Here is a 17,068-nt window from a genome sequence, read left to right as displayed (position 1 = left end):
GAAGTAGGCAGACGCTGCCGGTTAGAAAATGCCCTGAATGTGAGTAAGGGAATAGCCCTCCTTATCATACCTTTATTATTGGAGACATCGACGACATCCAAACGGCCTTGCAAAGTTAAGGTAACATCGCCGCCCTCTTCACTATCACCTGGAATTGACTCCACCACCTGCATCCATCGTTGGCAGAGAACACAAGTCTTCGACCTTTGACGGAGCTCGCGCAAGGTTCCAAAGCGTACAACAATATCGTGTAAACGGTGATTGTCCACCTTGTGTAATAGCCCACGTAGTAGCAGACATCCGAGAATGTGTCCGAGTCTCATGTTTTTGCACACATGGCAGAAGCCTTCGTCAGATCGCCCTGTGCACTCGGTACACTCATCATGGAAGAGCATCAGTCTTACTTTTTGCGCTCTAACGCGGTCCTTTTTCCTTAACCATGGAACTACCCGCATGCATGCACACAGAGGACATGGCATGCTGTCAGTCGAAGAGTGTCTGGACTTAACAGCTATCAATTGGCATTTGTGGGATAGAGTATCCATCATAGTTTGAAGGTCAGTGTACAAAGGTGCGAATATTGTGCAAGTCGAGTAAGTGGGAAGGATATGCAAAGCGCGTATGCAGTGGTGGTAGGTAAGCCATTTTATATGATGGCCGAGGCTGAGAACCTATTCGTTCACAGAATGCCGTGTTGCACGCCAGCCACGTTTTATGCAAGAGGGACGAGGGGAATGTGATTTGTCCACTGAAGGGCTACACCGCCTGAGATCTTCATGAATGAATGGTACCACGATTCAGCACATCTGAAGGAGTCTCCAGTTCTAAGCATATTTTTGGTGTTGTTTCCCCATATCAATTAGTGTTTACCAACTTTAGTTAGCTATGCCTTCATTAATTAATATCGTTTACAGTCATTACCTTATGGATAGATATTCCAGGTCTTTGCCAGGATACCTGCTGGAGCTTGATTAATTCCGTTCCCGATATGTTTAACATCTTTCCATGCACACTGTGTTTCTATATCACTGTCACCCATGGTAGTGTTGGTTGGTGACAATGGCCCTTCACTTCTAAATGAACTGGCTTAATAATGTCCAGGATGGATTAATAATTATAATCAGCCCCACATAACAGTCTCAAAATTTCATGTGGGGCCAGTGTTATATATATATCTGCCGTTCCGATGGGTTAAAGTTCAAGCTCACCTACTAAACTGCGAGATGGAAGTGAATAGGGCAGCTGTGCTGAAGAGCCCACGGGCTTCAGTCGAAGTTGAGCAGATCGAAACATGGGCACCAGCAGCGGGAGAAGTACTGGTGCGGAATGAGGCCATTGCCTTCAATCCTATTGAAGCCAAAATCCAGAAGTGAGTAGAAAGGTGATTTGGACTATTTTTGATGTTTTGGTGTTCTTGATGCTTGGGAAAATAGGTTCAAGGGACATCTTGGCTAATATTTTATAATCCTAGATGGGAAATGTTTCAGATTGAATATCCGGCAATTCTCGGATACACCTTTGGGGGCACAGTCGTCTCGGTGGGGCCCAATGTTGATTCAGTCAAGGTGGGCGACCGCGTGGCAGTTGCTTGCTGGGGTCGAGCAGCTGTTGATAAAAGGTTTGGTGCCTACCAAAAATATCCCCTGGCACTGGAAGAGAACCTCGTGAAACTAGACAGTCAAACTTCCTTGGAGGAAGGGTCTGGCGTGATTGCCAACCTAGCGACTGTTGTTGCTGCACTTTCCGTCTGCATGAAACTCGATTATCCTCCGATCAATGAGAGAGACCCCAAAAATGGCAAGAAGATACTGATTTATGGTGGTTCATCTTCGGTTGGTGGTTTGGCTGTTCAATATGCAACAGACGCTGGGTATGAGGTCGTGACAACATCATCTCCTGCCAACTGGGACTTGGTGCAGCGACGTGGTCCATCATCCATCGTTGACCATACTCTGCCTAGAGAGCAGCTCCTGGAATCAATCAAGGCCAGTGGCCCCTACGACGGAATATTTGATGCGATTGGCTCCGCGGAAGTAACAGAACTTTTGGGCGAGTTGCTCGCGGAAGATGGTGGCCTTTTTTGGTCGACAAGTCCCACCCCTGCAGACTCACGCCTACCAAAGAATGTGAAGAAGGAATGGGGAGGATACTCGGATATCTTAGTGTCAAGGGATGAAAACAAGGATGCCAAAGTGTGGTATCTTCAAGAGTACCTACCCAAAGGCCTGTCCAGCGGCAGGATCTTTTCGAACCCTTCTTACATATTCCCGGGTGGGCTAGAGTCAGTACAGGATGCACTGGACACTTTTATGGCCGGGAAAGTCAGTGGAAAGAAAGTCTTTGTCAATCCGCAGCATTAGTGACATTGACCAACACGTTTATAAGATTAGGCGTGATTTCATGCATTCTCTGAGCTGGCTGTGATACTGGATCCCCATACTGTAATACCACTAGCGCACGGTAGTGGGTCGTCTAACTGATCCATTCTCGACGTAAATACGCCATACTCTCTCGCCTTCCGTGTGGTTTTCATTCACTCCACATCTCAACCAATATCTTTTCTTCGCTCCGAAAGTCGTCTCCAGTGAAATCCAAAGATAATGTCATATGTTGAATTTCGCCGAGTTCAACCCTGGGGGTACGACGAGCCCATTATCGACACAGACGGGTCCGAGCTGCACGAGGACGAATTCGGCTCACTTTTAGCGAAAATCATAGAGTCGAACGATGTCCCAATGTTAAATCAGTATAAAGAGAAACACCCAAGAGGTATTACTTGCTCATCAGAAGCACGCGAAATGGACCCTTTCTTCGTCGCTTGTAGGCATGGATGTACGGATGTTCTTCGTGTGCTTTTGGAGCATTATCATGACAATCTCGGTCAAACAACGTCTCTCGAGGAGCGGGACATCGTGTTGCTGAATGTCGCCTGTGAATATGGTCAGCTAGAGACGGCACTTTTCCTGCTGGATAGTCAACCTCCGCTGGGGAGTGTTGGCGCCAACATGCCCGGCTGTGAAACTGCATTGCTTAGCGCGGCGCAGTCTATCTGGAACTTGAGTGACGAGCTCCAGTATCATGAAAATGAGGCTCTTGATTGGGTTGATAAGCGCCTTACTCGGAGTGAACAATTGATTAACATCCTCCTTGATAGAGGAGCTTCTGTTCACGATGTTACCATGTGCCCGGACGAGGATATCGCTGAAGTCAAGCCGCAACCACTTCATACCGTTCTTGGCCTGGCTGTTTCCCGGGCCGGCTACAAATTGTTGAAAGGCCTTATAGATGAAGGAGCAAATGTACACACAAGGCAGGAGTGCCTGGGAATAGGGGGTCCCGACTTTAAGGAAAAGCATGCTAGCTTCCAAGATACAACGGCGCTTCACTATGGTAGCATGTTTTGGAATGTGGAAGGAGTACAAGCGCTATTTGATCTTCGAGGGACGGATGTGGATATTGCAGATATGGTATCTGTTCGTGATAGTTTGGGACGCCTACCCCTTCACTGGGCTGCCGCGGGCGCAGGAGATTCTGATAAAGCTATAATCCCTGACGGTGCTATCGTCCAACGAGTCCTGGATACATTTGAACTACTTTTAGTCGGCAATCCTACCGCCATTATGTTCAGGATAACCAAGGCAAAACGCCTTTGCACTATGCAGTGGCAACACACGCATCAGGTGGCCGCAATCATCTGTATAGCATAGTTAAATTTCTATGCGAAAGTGGTGCAAATGCAAGCCTGCAGGACTGCAAGGGACAGACTGTGTTGCATATCTTAGCCTTTTGGTCCGTATACGGTGAGCCTATGGATCTCAATGTGATAGACCTCCTGATTGCGCATGGTGCCAACATCAACCATGCTGATAGAAATGGCATTACCGCCTTGCATATTATGGCAAGGAACTTGCGACAGGTGAAGGCGGCACAGTTTCTTATTCACAGAGGAGCTGATGTCAACGCAAAAACCCTAAAGGGAGACACCCCACTATGCGAAGCAGCGGGGCGTGGAGCGCTCTTGAAGAGAGATGTCTGGACACAAGAAAATGAGTATGTGACTCTGGACGACCGTATCAAGACACAAGATACAATGATGGGCGTCCTGCAGGATGCTGGAGGCAGCTTAGATGAGCCGAATGCAGCGGGCAAGACACCGCGGCAGCTGCTTGAGCAGAAAAGGGCTTCCTGGTACAAAGAGTCCAATAGAAGGACTATTTTGTGAATCGGCGCTGAGTCACCTGCTGTGTTGGCACATTCATTAATGTATCTGTTTTATTGAAATCTGCTATTCTGTATGTTTTATATGTATTGACGGTTTTCTATGTTGTCACCTACACCGTTCCTATTGTCCTACTGCAATCGCTCCTAACACCATTGACAGTCCCTGAACCACGACATTGGAAACTGTTGTAGCTGGTACGACAGCAACATCGTTATAAGCGATCTAACAAGATTATCACAGCCACTGTGGGGCCGTCGGTGGCCACAAAATCCAAATATATCCGATCTCCGTCCGGGTCTAGATCATCCACGGACCAAGCGAGTCGATGTCACTAACGAGAAGAGTAGATCCCGTGTTGTCCAACACCCTGGTCTAGTTCTTTGTTGTAAGGGCTAAAAACTTCCATCAAAAGGCTCTTTGTCACCGTTCCATCATTGCCCCTTGATCCCCTCTTGGCAACTTTCCTCTCTTGCAATGCATCTCACTGGCCTACCGAATGAGACGCTTTTTTCGATCGCCTCGTATCTGCCTTGTCAACAAGATGTCTATGCACTGGTACAGACAAACCGCCGTTTCTATCATACGCTATACGATTTCCTCTATGAATACAACAGTCGCTACTACCATGGATATGCACTAGCATTTGTCACTAATCAGGGAAACATAGGACGCGTTGAAAAGCTGTTAACGGGACTCAAAACCGCCCGAACAAAGTCGCGATTTCCACCGGCACCAAGCTGGAGAAGCCAACCCCTTTTTGAGGAGCAATGGGAAGATGAGCTTGAGTGGGACTCGGACGACGAAAATGAGCTTCCATTCACCCGCGACATTTCAGCTCATCCACTAAGAATGGCTGGGTACAGTGTTGCAGACATTGTCCATATCCAGAAGGCTCTCCTTGTTGCCATAGAAGTAAATAATCAGGAGATCGTCACCCTTCTATTTGAGTGGGGTGCACAAGCAAACTTCTATCGTGGGAATCTGCGTGATGACGATCCTGGCACGTCCCGACGTCGACACCATCGTGCTCAAGACCCTCCACCACTCTATCTAGCGGTGAAATGTGGGCATGCGGAGCTAGTCAAATATTTGCTTGAGAAAGGGGCTGATCCTGACCGCTATCGCCCGTCTCCCTTGTACCGAGCGGTTGAAGACAGTCGATATAATATTGTCGCAATACTATTAAATCATGGGGCCCCCCTATCTTATGCTAGTGTTCTAAACTTAGCGGTACAGCGCTGGGACAGAACCATGCTTGAGTTTCTTTTCGATCGTGGGGTAGAGGCTGCAGTGTATGGACACCGGGCATTACGTGTGGCTATTCGAACACGTAATCAAGAGATGGTTGAATTTTTACGAAGGAAAGGCGCGAATCCGGAGCAGCAGCATCACGAGGGATCCGAAGAATCCCAGTATGAATGGGATCAAGAAGACGGCGATGGCATGGATGGAACTGTCGCCTATGAACGCTCATTCTATGTCTGCATGTTAGAATGGGAAACACCTGAACAGAGCGAAGAAGAACCTGAACTTGACACATAAAGACAAGACTTACTACATTTCAAACAGCTCTTAGACGGTCTCTAACAGCATGTATTTCAATACTTATACTACCGAAGTATTAAATAATGAACAACCATCAGGTAATATCTGTAGTTTTGCATTCAAAGTAGACGTTTTGAAGAACCTCTACTACGTTACTACTATTGTTAAGAGTTGCATTATGGTGGCCAAGGGTGTATGTAGTATTGTCTCTGATACTATTCAACTTGGTTGTACCATTGGGCTTGTGAATCAGGTGTTGCCGCTACGAGGACCCAATCGTGGCTTATTACCAAGCTCATATTTAGATGTCGAACACTCCTTGTCCAGTGCAAGATTCTTTCTAACGGCACTATTGGAGGTTTCAACGCGAATGTACCACCACCACATAAGTGTTTTTTAATTTCCGATGATCTGGTGGTGTGACACAATGTAGTATTGATTATCAATTCATTCTCCACTATAGTCTTAGCTTAGGTGCCAAGAACGCCTTCTTATGGCTTGTCGTAGTAGGGCGCCCTGGCTAGCGCATAGTAATTTCAATCCCAGTTCATAATACCCTGCCGAGGTGAAATCTGTGGCCTCGTACGAAAGTTACTTACTTAAAGAACAGTAGGGATTGAGACTCCCTAGTCTATGCTAGACTTGGTTAACGTTAGAAGGTACCTAGAATTTCGTTCACGTCTTCTCCCTAGTTGGTCCAGCACGAACCACATTCAGGGGAGCAGGATGTCAATTGACCAGGTTCTATATAGCTGAGCTACGGGTTGACCCTAATTTTAGTCCCATATTGGTGTGTTACTGATTAACCCATGGTCCCTACAGATCACCGCTCACCCACATCCCCATAATTCCTGACTTCGAACCATTAAGCTAGGAAATGTGCTGATTCTTGTTCCATTCTCCGTCTACCATACGCTCATCAAAATGCTTCGTGTTCTCATTTTCCTTCAGATTCTTCTTTGCAAATCAGCTATTGCGTGGATCAATGGCGTCAGTGCGACCGGACCGACTGATCCATCCGTTGTTGATCACTGTGAGTACTGGGCGAACGACATTGGATTAAGCGACAGCTGTGAGTTCATTGAAGACTACTTTGGGATCACGAGGCAACAATTTCGGTTTTGGGTGAGTTTATGTTCTCTCCTTCAGACTACCTAGTCTTATCCCGTTGGGACTTGGCCTCTCACACAAGTTGCGTGTGATTTGTTGATCGGTGGATGCATTTTGTTCTGTATGACAGAGTTCAAGTTACTAAATCTTCCTTAGAATCCATCTCTGTCACCGTCATGTGTCATGACTCGTGGATGGAGCTACTGCGTCGCAGCGCCATCTTCGGCGACATCATCCACCACATCCACCACAGCTACCCGGCCCTCCAGCCCTCCAGGCACAGTCACATACTCTGGCACAGCGGCTCCAACGCAAAGTGGTCTCACCTCATCTTGTACCAAGTATCATCTAGTGCATCTCAGAGATACATGTTACACCATTCAGGATGAATATGGGAACTATACTCTTGAACAATTCTATTCCTGGAACCCGTAAGTCTATGATTTGTGAATAGACAGCAGTATGACTAAGTTGACCATAACTAATACAATCAACAGCTCCATCAGTAAGGGATGCGTTGGTATACAACCGGGTTATTATGTCTGTGTGGGTACTGGATCTATGTCCACCTCGGTTTCTATAACGCCCACTCCCGCCTCTCCTACTGCGACCCCGAGTGCTACCAGTAAAGGATCGTCCACATCAGGTCCCCACTCACACCAACAGGTGTCCCAGCAAATTGTAAGCTACAATTCCATCTGTCGATATGGACTATCTCAATTGTGTTTATTGGATCCTGTTGACAATGAGAGTAGGCAACAAGTAGCACTTTCGGGGATTCTAGCAACGATATCTTTATGTGGAGTATCATGGGTGCTTCACTGCTTTTTCTTTCCCATCCGTTCTCTTCCACCATCCTTCTATTACTTTAAATCCGCCTAGTGGTACTTGAGTTTTCGTGAATGTGTTACATGTCAACCATATCTTTAGATAGTCAGATTAAACCGTCAAACCACGATGACCAACACTACCATCGAGTCAAATTAATCCCTAAGAAGTGAATTCAGTAAAACCTAACCGCCGGGACACCCTCTGCTAAATCCCTAGCATGCACACTAATCTCCCCCATCGAGTGTATCACTAAAGTGTCTTATCTTTCGTAGGAGGTTCTGCTCTTTAACTGGGTTCCGAAACTTGCAAGGTGAACTATACATATATATATTAGCCAAGTTCTCAGAAAAGACTGTGTGATACACATACATTGTACCATCCTCAGTCCGGCAAACGCGGTAGATCTCGTGCTGTACTTGGCTCGGGTCAGGATTCCTGAGCAGATCCTTGTGCAGATCGAGGGTCATATAGAAGAATCCCCGGACTGCTGCTAATGGGGTTTGGGCATGTGTGTAATGGATCTTTCGGCCAAAGTCAAATTCATCGACTGGACGCCTTGAAAGGGCCGCATATAGTCTTATAACACTGTGATAATCTTCCCCAGACCAGTTGTCAAAATCATTTGCACGATGTTGTAAGATGACACGTTTTGGTTGATTGAGGTTGTCAGTAGACACAGCACTTGGTGCTGAATCCTTGGTGTTCTCCGCCATAGTACTCTGTAGTTGCTTCTCAGAGCACATGTGTAAGAATGGAGAGAAGCCAGGAGGTAGTAGAGGGTTTTTATAGCGAGCTCAGTCGTGTCGTATAATTTACGCACCTATGACCTTCACACAGTCACAATGATCATTGATGACATTAGCTCTGACTCAGAGTGGTCCACTGTCACAAAACGATCACATAATGACGTCTCTGTATGTACCATGGTCTTACCCACACTTTAGTCAAGGCACACACATACGAGACCAGCTTACAGAAATGGTAGCATACTGGTCGATCCGGCGGCCTTCAATGACCGTATAGGCCCTTTTCAGACCGTCCAGGTCTAGGAACCTCACTCCTCAACCTCCTCGAGCGGTGAATCCGTCTAGGACCTCGCTCACCGACCGGTTGAACCGTGTTTAAATACCTCGAACTACTCATTTAAACTTCAGAAGTTCCACGCCTGTTACTTTATTACTTCCCTACCGTTTTTACGGTTTATATGGATATGCCGTTAGATGCCCTACAGCTCGCTCGTCAGCTTGACTTCTTCTTCGACCTGCGCGGCTTCGAACACTGTCGTATCCTGATGTAAAGAAATAGCTTCACGAGCTGCTCGATAGTCAGTCGCGTGTAGCGATGACATTAACGAAGCAGGGTTCTACGGCCCTATCGACTGCTGGTTGACAGTTCCAAGAATCCCTTCTGAGGCATACTCCAAGACGCAGTATAAGCGCGATACCGTGTTTATTTTTTATGTAGCATCACTCCGTCTACTTTAAAGATATAATGGAGATCTTATCTACAGAGAGCATATAAATATACTTAATCATATGTAATCTATATTTCTAACAAATGAAATTAGTATATCCATTCTAAAACCCGAAGCCAACAACCCAAGCATACATAAAACACAACAGAAGCAGACATAACCTCATAAGCATCCCAAAGCAACCCCCAAATCACACGCTAGAAGCAGGACTAACACTCCTCAACTCATGAGCCCTTTTATACCCATCCGACCTCAACCCACCCTTAGGCTGCTTCCACTCACGATAACAGATAATCGTGGCATAAATAGCCAAAACACTATTCTCAAACGCATCAGCCACACAATCTCCGCACCAATCACCTTGAGCCAGATACCATACCTCAAATTGATTCCCGTAATAGCCACACCCCAACCCAAAATACACCCAGGCGCCACACACATCTGCACATTGGCCTGGATAGTCAAGATTGCGACAGCGGCCCAGAAGACGATCTCCAGGGCATTGAGGATCGTGTATGCTTTTAAACTTGCCCATTTCTGGAGGGCGGTGACGTGTTCGGTTACCAGTTGGTAGAGGATAATCACTAAGGATTTTGCGGCCTGAGTTTGTTCCATAGTTAATTGTGGGGTTCTTAGGGGTGGAGGGGAAGAGGGGCGATATACCATTCCCAGGCCAATTGTACTAGCTCGTGTACGGGGTTGGTTCTTCATGAAGAGTCTTGGGGCGGAAAGGCCAATTACTATCACAATTAGGAATAGCTGGAAGCAGTGGAGGGGGAGTTTCCAGCGGGGGTCGAAGAGGTTCATTCTTGGTGTTGGGTGTTGTGCGTCGTTGGTGGGTGGTTTTAAGCGATGATTGTGACGATGGAGATCTAGATTATGTCTTGAGATAGTAGGATGATCTGATATCTAGTTGCATTGTACAGCTAGCCCTTATATACATGTTTCCCAGGCGAAGCCAAGAGATCGCGGTAGTTGTTATGGATGGAGAGGTAGGGTCTCGTATTCGGTCTGTTCAAGGCAGCCAGATTTGATGTATTTACAATAATCTTAAACTTTTCTTGGCTCTTGGCTATTCTTGAGGCTGTACGGAGCTAGCTTCAAGGGTGACGGAGAGTCAGATCTATGTCTCGGCTAGCGTGGATGCCAAGCGCATGTCGATCCTGCGGGTACTTGGCATGGGAATCTTTGATAGGATAAGGATTACATTATGAAACTGTACTACTTTAATCTGGCACCTGAGGGTACTGCTCTTTCCAAGATAAGGACTCTTCACTACGCATAGAGACAGACTGTTATAAATGCAGGTCAACTAGTAAACTGCATGCTCAAGGCTCAAGCTCGCTTTTTGGTTGTGCAAAGCTGAAAACTAAGTACTCCTATTATACGCCCTGTAGACTGATGCTGTTCAACTATGTGCTTAAAAATGAATTACGATCCTTCATGTTATATGTAGCTGCCTAATGGTTATCTTGGTGAGTCTAATATAGTAAGTCAGGGTTTGACCGTTTGATGTCCGCATCCGAACCCGAACCCGAACCCGAAAGTGGGTCATCGATCGCCCTCTATTTTTGCTTCTCTCTAATCTGGGCATGCTTGATAACGGCTCCACCACGGACTAGGCAGGCTTGAAACATGAATAAGGGCCATTGATATGCTGCGCCATATCTTTAGGAAGGGATACCTGTATTTTAGGCATCAGCATAACCGTGGATTGGGTACAGATTTGGATATTTAAGTCATGGGTTGACCTGTTGAGGTTATAGCTCGAAACCCAGGAGGTAAACAAGCCTCTAGATATCATAGATCTTGTGCTTTCATGTCATGAGCGTTGGTCGTGGTATGCGCTTACTACGAGCCTAAAATAACAATGGACTTTATAAAACAGTTAGTAATCTAGTCGTTGCGATTTTAGGCAATCAGGAGTTGCGATTATTGAGGCAATTAGCGACACCCTCTTTGGCAAATCTGTCGCCTATTAGACTTCCGAGGAGAAGAAAAACATCCTTCAACTATGGAACTCGTACGTCGTCAATGCACCGGAGATGAAACCCGGAGAGGCAGGTTCTGTCTAACCCTAATAGCTATGAAAAAGACCTCGAAGACTGAGGATTATACTCCGTCATGTTGGAAGCCTCTTGGGGCGACGAGCTTCCGCCATTACTTGGCTTCTTGTTAGTGCCGTTCGTGCCATATTCGTTTGTTTTGTTGTGCTTTGGGAGAAGGTTGCGGCAGCCGAGTAAATCTTTTAGTGATGATAGAAGGGACATGGCCTAGATTTTTCCGAAAGGAGGTGGAAGCAGGTCAAAGAATATACAAGGTACTCTGCAACGGAGATATATGTGTCTGCATATGCGTACTCAAGATGTTGAGGCCGATCGGATCATGAAGATGAACAAATATTAATTATTTAGATATGGGGGAGTAAAAAGTCTAAATGCTATGTTTTTCAGGGAGGGTTTAAGTGGTCCTCCCCCCTATATACAAGTATCTGTTACAGACCATATCGTCGGAATGAAAGTCGCTCACAGATGGATATGCTTCCAATCAGTTGAAGTTGTGGATTGGAAGTCCCTTGCCGTGTCCGTTTGAACTGTCCGGACGATCGACGATAGCCATCTAGCGCACCGCTGAACATCCTAAGCCCGATAGTTTTCCTTGATCAGATCGGAAGCCCTCTCGGCAACAGCATACAGAGTGCTGGTCAAGTGGCCGCAGAGCTGGAACGGCAGGATTGAAGCATCGACCACGCGGAGGTTCTTGGTACCGTAAACCTTGAGCTCGGGGCTGACAACACCGCCCTTCTCGCGGGGAAGCATGCTGTTAGTGCCAACGGGGTGGTAGTTGGTTCGGTCTGAAATGGTAGGCTAGGTTAGCGATTATGCTACAGATTGTGGGGTCAGAGGAAGGAGAAACGCTTACAGTTTGCCTCAACCCACTTGGTCCAAGTGGAGCTGGATGCACTAGCAGGGAGCACGTCGAGGCCGGGGGAAACCTCATCGCCCACAAGACCGCTCAAAGGCGCAGTACCCAAAGCCTTGCGGATGTATTGCGCTACCGTAATTTGAGCCTCAGCGTCTTGCCCAAACATAAAGTAGTTGGGGTTGATGGCAGGAAGGTCGGAGGCGTTCGCGGACTGGATGTGGACGCTGCCGCGGGAGAAGGGGAGAAGCGGCCAGTACTCGACGGAGAACGATTGCCCACTGGGGGCGAAGACAACTTCCGCGTAGGGGACCTGGGAGTTGAAGATCAGATCATACTGGCGCTCGAAAGCCTCTACGAGATTGGCTTCCTTGACGGCGCCGTTAGAGGCGCTGGCGACGATTTTTGCATAGGTGGCGAGTTGGAACTTGACGTAGGAAGCTAGAGCAGTGACGTTGTCACCGTAGAGCTGGTTCACGGAGGGTAAAACGGAGAAGGTCGCCAAGCCAGTCAGCGTCTCGACGCCTTCCCAGGTGAGGGCGTTGTTGGTCTGATCTTGCAAGTTCTCGCCGACGGTGGTTATATTGACCTTGACGGGGATATTGTACTTGTTGAGGACCGCGGGGTTTCCCACGCCAGACAGCTCGAGAAGGGCAGGGGATCGAAGCGCACCAGCCGACAGAATGATCTCCTTGTCAGCGTAGATCGTTTCCGTGCCGTAAGCGTTGGTGACCTCGACTCCCACGGCAACAGCCTCTCCCTGGGTGGCATTGGCCCAGATGACCTTGTCTGCGCGAGTGTTCGAGATGATCTTCAAATTTGAGCGGGCTTCATACGGCCAGTAGTAAGCTCTGGCAGCATCTTCGCGAACATTCATCTCCCTGTCAAGAGTGTCGGGGTGGACAGTGAATCCGACCATCTTCCCACCTTCGGAGTCGGGGTTGTACTGAACGCCCAGTTTCTCAAAGGTTTGTTGAAGGACGGGAAAGACGCTACTGTTGGTCATGGAGGTAGGCCAGCCAACCTTCAGAGGGCCGTTCCGACCATGATAGCTAGCGTTGTAGCTAGCACCATGAGCGATTTGGTCCTTGGTAGGCACCTGGAAGCCTTCCGACTTCTTGTAGTATTGAAATAGGTTCTTCCAGTTCCAACCCTTGTTCCCGACCACTTCCCAATTGTCGATTTGCACGTCTTCGGCCCGAGTATAGGACATTCCTACGAGAAAGTTCGTCAACACAAAAGTGTTTTGTGTTTCTGTTAAAAAGGCTATAACTTACCATTGATCGTGCTCGTACCACCAAGAGCCTTTCCAGCACGGATAGTCTGCTGCAGGCCTCCTGCATAGGTCTGGTTCTCGGTCTTGTAGGCCCAGTCGACCTGAGTCCCAAACGCGGTGCTGTAGCCCATGACGTTAGACACGTTGAAGTTGTTCAGTGCTGATTCTCCGGCCTCGATGACAGCCACAGTGACATTGTTCATTTCTGAGAGTCTGTTGGCGACGACCAATCCACTGGTGCCTCCACCGACAATGACAAAATCATAGTGAGAGGGCGAGCCAGCATGACTTCGGGCCGCTGCGCCTAGCAACAAGGTCGCCAGAACAAAAGAGGGAAAAAGCATCTTGAGGATGGGTCGAGCCTCAACGATTGTCTACTTGAATATTAAACTGATGATCGACATTATGATCAGAGTCAGTATCTATCTCTTTATATATACACTCAAACGGACTATCTGCCTCTATTGTGCATAGAAAAACCTCAAGTGGGTCGAAATGTTAAAATTTTGATCAGCTTCATGTAAAAACGTTGAAACATCCGGAATATCATAGTCTTAGCGAGAATGGCGCATTTGCTGAATCAAATTCCGAAACTTGATCTGTCATGATTATCAAACTGCATAAATATGGGTCCTCAGCAGGCCACTGCGGGAAGCTCCGTCCAAGGTGGATATTTTGTAGAATAGACCAAGGGTCTGGTCCTTATTAACCTTTGATTATCAATAGCTAACATACTGATTCATCTTTAGTCAAAGATTATTCATCCCGATTCTCGAATCTTGCCGCTCGGCCATTTCAGGGCCGAGATGTGGACCAATGTAAATCCGAACGGCAAGCCGAGTTTAGGGCGCTACGCCGGACTAAAAATCCATCTAAATCCGGTCTTCCGAAACGGCAAGTCCGCTTCTTCTCCGGATAGCGACGCCGATGTAAAAGTCTATCAATTCGCTCCCAGTTCCATGGAGTGTCTAGTGATTCCATCGTGTTCTTCGTCAGGGGCCACGTGAAAATCTATAATCCACTCTTAATAGCCCATAGAATCCTTGTACCCAGATTCTACGCATCACATTCCTTATCAAAGAGCCGCGACGATTTAGAAATATCAGCCAACGGTCCCTATAATCACTTGGATTTCACTTCTTTTGCATTCCTTGTGCCTGGCTTTGAATCAGTCGTGAATATCAATATATTAATAGACTAGTAAAGTACTCTCTTCTGCACTCGTTGATACCGGAAGCCCGGCATGTCAATTTTGCCCAGCGAGGTGCTCGAACTGTCAAGCGTAATTATACTCTCCGATCGATCCAACAACATGAATTACCTTCGCTAAGTAGCCCTACATCTTGCATAGAGTGCTCCGCGGGTTGGGTTCAAATTCAAAGAAAACCCGTGTTGGTTCTCGGGCTCAGCTGGGATCCCCATACACACATATCCCGGCCCACTTGCAACCGCCAGCGAGAACCCCCCGCCAATATATTCCTACTTGGCAGAGTAACATTACCAGAGTATATTTACCTATTATACATTCCTAACAACAATAGCCTTGTGGCTCAATATGTGCTAAATTTAAACCGCGTCGGTGCTTCCGGGTCAGGAAGGAGGATCGGATTGGGTACAATTGGGATTTACCTTTTGAACGTGCAATTTGTAAGTCTTCGTTCTGTTGATCGTTCCATTGGAGATATAGATACACGAACCAGAATACCCAGGAGTTGCAATTGAGCACGGCATGGGACCCAGTTAAGACGACATCTGCGTCACTAGTTGACCCTGTTAACTTGTAGAAGGGATTCATGCTGAGAACCGATAATTATATGTGACGTGTGAATAAATCCATATGGGCGATGTTGGTGAGTGGTGAAGTCCGTTAACGATCTTGTTGGGGGAGAACGTGATGTAAGGAGGTTGGGGGGCGGATGAGCTGTTCAGAATCTTTAGCCGGCTGAGTAGGAGTGCGTTTCAGCTTGGGCTGTGAAGGCTTTCGAATAGAGTGATCTTTCATAGTACGCCCTATGATTACGTCTAACCTTCTCAAGTTTAAGGCCGAGTAATTCTCTACTACATTTTTGCAAAGGGCACTGGTTAAAACAATGACTTCAAGTACTATTGGTAAAGTTTAGATACAAGAACGCGACATGACTATATAACATGGTGTGCATCCAGAAATAGGAAAGGAGTGAAATGGACACAGATACAATCACATGTTGTGGTATCAATAGTCTGCTTCCAGGACAGACATAACAGCTCAGAGGTTAACAGTGCTACCAGGGCCACCGCTGTTCGAGTTGGAGACACCACCAGAGGAAGTCAAAAGAGAAGCATAGCTAGTATCATAGCTGGCGGAGACATTGACACCCAAAGTAACCCAAGCATAGATACCATCCTCAAGAGCATCACCGAGGAAAGCATACTCGAAGAAGGGGTCAGAGGCACTGTCCTCAGTCTCATCCTGGACGACATGGTCATCGGCATTGGTGGTGATGGAGACTTTGTTCGTGTTGTAAGGGTAGGTAGCCTCGACCTTGTAAATAAGATCCTGGTCGAAGAAGAGCTGACCGATGTGAGCGACGTGACCGCCGGTGATGGTGTTGTTCTGCAGCTGGGTAGCACCGACGTGGGCAACGACGTGGACGTGGGTGGTTCTGCCGCCGTAGTGACCGGGGAACATGGACTTGAATTGAGCGACACCCTCGGCATCGGTCTTCTGGATACCACGGAGGAAGGTCTTGTCGAGGTTGGAGTCGTCATCGCCGTTACCATTGCTAGAGTCCTGGACACCGGAGTAAACACCGGTGGAGTTGCAGTTCCACACGTCCCAGTAGAGATCCTTGATAGGCTCACAGGTCTCGATGTCAATGAACTGGCCGTCCATGATGATCGGGATACCGGCTTCGCCGTCGCGGACGTCAGACCGGACCAGTTCACCCTTCACCCAGAAAGGTCCGATTTCTCCTTCCGGGGAAAGAATACACACGGGGTTCTTGGCGAACAGCTCTTCCTCGGTGGTCTGAGAGGTCACATCAAGGGTAGAGTGATGCGAGGTGTTCACAGAGGGGTTGTAATCGCGAGCATCAATGCTGCGCTTACGGTACATCTCGTATGCGGCCGCACGGCGAGCCTGGATCCGGTCGTTGATTCCACGGCGCTCCAGATGGCTGCTGCATTGGCTGAGGGAACGCTTTGCGTTGTTGAGGAAGCTTCTCTTCGCGGAGTGCGACATTGAGCTGGGCTCGTGGGCGCCGGGGTGGGCAATTGCCAGGCCGGCCAGGCCTAGAATGGCCAGCTTGCTCAAAGAAATAATTTGCATATTGAGGGTCGGAACAACAGGAAGATATCACTGGCGGTGAACAGTTGAAAGAAGGATCTGAGTGACTGTCATCCCGATGCCGACGATAGCAACCCAATATATACCCCAATCTTCATTATCCAACTTGCGGGGCCATGAGCAGATGGGATTCCATGTTCTACCAAGGTCTACTGCCGATAGATTAGATCCGTCCTCGTTCGTCACCATCGTCGTCAGCAAACTCCGGCTTGAATGTTCGAGATACAGGCAGAACGAATCTTGACCTTCTGAATACGGTAACGCAGCGTGTCAATCATTATTCAACAGCATTTCGCAACCTACCACAGTGAATCGCTCCTGGAATGACGAATGGGTCGAACGTGACTGGGTTTCACAGTCCGT

At 47.7% G+C, this 17,068-nt stretch overlaps 9 protein-coding genes across 9 annotated transcripts; 5 read left to right on the top strand and 4 right to left on the bottom strand.

Annotated features, from left to right (window-relative positions):
• The first annotated feature begins 1,209 nt into the window (after positions 1 to 1,209).
• F9C07_1955654 (putative alcohol dehydrogenase) lies at positions 1,210 to 2,480 on the top strand. The gene is made up of 2 exons (XM_041295778.2): positions 1,210 to 1,369; positions 1,472 to 2,480. Exons 1-2 carry the CDS (start codon positions 1,224 to 1,226, stop codon positions 2,358 to 2,360), a joined length of 1,035 nt encoding a protein of 344 aa, XP_041150954.1. The 5' UTR covers positions 1,210 to 1,223; the 3' UTR covers positions 2,361 to 2,480.
• F9C07_1955671 (uncharacterized protein) lies at positions 2,481 to 4,333 on the top strand. Its single transcript, XM_071508525.1, has one exon. The coding sequence runs from the start codon at positions 2,601 to 2,603 to the stop codon at positions 3,705 to 3,707; it is 1,107 nt and encodes a 368-aa protein (XP_071367466.1). The 5' UTR covers positions 2,481 to 2,600; the 3' UTR covers positions 3,708 to 4,333.
• On the top strand, positions 3,809 to 4,222 carry F9C07_13117 (ankyrin repeat-containing domain protein; the record flags this gene model as incomplete). Its single annotated transcript, XM_071507950.1, has 1 exon — positions 3,809 to 4,222. One exon carries the CDS (start codon positions 3,809 to 3,811, stop codon positions 4,220 to 4,222), a length of 414 nt encoding a protein of 137 aa, XP_071367465.1.
• F9C07_1955679 (ankyrin repeat-containing protein) lies at positions 4,158 to 5,873 on the top strand. Its single transcript, XM_041287769.2, has 2 exons — positions 4,158 to 4,292; positions 4,382 to 5,873. The coding sequence occupies exon 2, from the start codon at positions 4,697 to 4,699 to the stop codon at positions 5,762 to 5,764; it is 1,068 nt and encodes a 355-aa protein (XP_041150956.1). The 5' UTR covers positions 4,158 to 4,292; positions 4,382 to 4,696; the 3' UTR covers positions 5,765 to 5,873.
• Positions 5,874 to 6,390: 517 nt separating this feature from the next.
• Positions 6,391 to 7,841, top strand: F9C07_1955646 (uncharacterized protein). Its single transcript, XM_041295779.2, has 6 exons — positions 6,391 to 6,426; positions 6,520 to 6,557; positions 6,638 to 6,892; positions 7,034 to 7,308; positions 7,375 to 7,558; positions 7,633 to 7,841. The coding sequence occupies exons 3-6, from the start codon at positions 6,692 to 6,694 to the stop codon at positions 7,747 to 7,749; spliced, it is 777 nt and encodes a 258-aa protein (XP_041150957.1). The 5' UTR covers positions 6,391 to 6,426; positions 6,520 to 6,557; positions 6,638 to 6,691; the 3' UTR covers positions 7,750 to 7,841.
• Positions 7,842 to 7,845: 4 nt separating this feature from the next.
• F9C07_2264532 (uncharacterized protein) lies at positions 7,846 to 8,451 on the bottom strand (the record flags this gene model as incomplete). Its single annotated transcript, XM_071510180.1, has 2 exons — positions 7,846 to 8,023; positions 8,078 to 8,451. The coding sequence occupies 2 exons, from the start codon at positions 8,449 to 8,451 to the stop codon at positions 7,933 to 7,935; spliced, it is 465 nt and encodes a 154-aa protein (XP_071367464.1). The 3' UTR covers positions 7,846 to 7,932.
• Positions 8,452 to 9,249: 798 nt separating this feature from the next.
• Positions 9,250 to 10,253, bottom strand: F9C07_1955627 (uncharacterized protein). Its single transcript, XM_041295785.2, has 3 exons — positions 9,846 to 10,253; positions 9,562 to 9,782; positions 9,250 to 9,499 (listed from the first exon to the last, which is right to left on the bottom strand). The coding sequence occupies exons 1-3, from the start codon at positions 9,987 to 9,989 to the stop codon at positions 9,373 to 9,375; spliced, it is 492 nt and encodes a 163-aa protein (XP_041150958.2). The 5' UTR covers positions 9,990 to 10,253; the 3' UTR covers positions 9,250 to 9,372.
• Positions 10,254 to 11,541: 1,288 nt separating this feature from the next.
• On the bottom strand, positions 11,542 to 14,172 carry F9C07_2287635 (choline dehydrogenase). The gene is made up of 3 exons (XM_041295786.2): positions 13,382 to 14,172; positions 12,105 to 13,319; positions 11,542 to 12,036 (listed from the first exon to the last, which is right to left on the bottom strand). The coding sequence occupies exons 1-3, from the start codon at positions 13,722 to 13,724 to the stop codon at positions 11,822 to 11,824; spliced, it is 1,773 nt and encodes a 590-aa protein (XP_041150959.1). The 5' UTR covers positions 13,725 to 14,172; the 3' UTR covers positions 11,542 to 11,821.
• Positions 14,173 to 15,625: 1,453 nt separating this feature from the next.
• Positions 15,626 to 16,687, bottom strand: F9C07_13122 (putative extracellular dioxygenase; the record flags this gene model as incomplete). The annotated part of the gene is made up of 1 exon (XM_071507951.1): positions 15,626 to 16,687. One exon carries the CDS (start codon positions 16,685 to 16,687, stop codon positions 15,626 to 15,628), a length of 1,062 nt encoding a protein of 353 aa, XP_071367463.1.
• Between the last annotated feature and the right edge of the window lie 381 nt (positions 16,688 to 17,068).

The sequence above is a fragment of the Aspergillus flavus genome, chromosome 8 (assembly GCF_009017415.1).
Source record: "Aspergillus flavus chromosome 8, complete sequence".
Taxonomy (NCBI): domain Eukaryota; kingdom Fungi; phylum Ascomycota; class Eurotiomycetes; order Eurotiales; family Aspergillaceae; genus Aspergillus; species Aspergillus flavus.
Note: the sequence above shows the minus strand (reverse complement) of the source record. Positions and strands in the feature narration are given on the sequence as shown.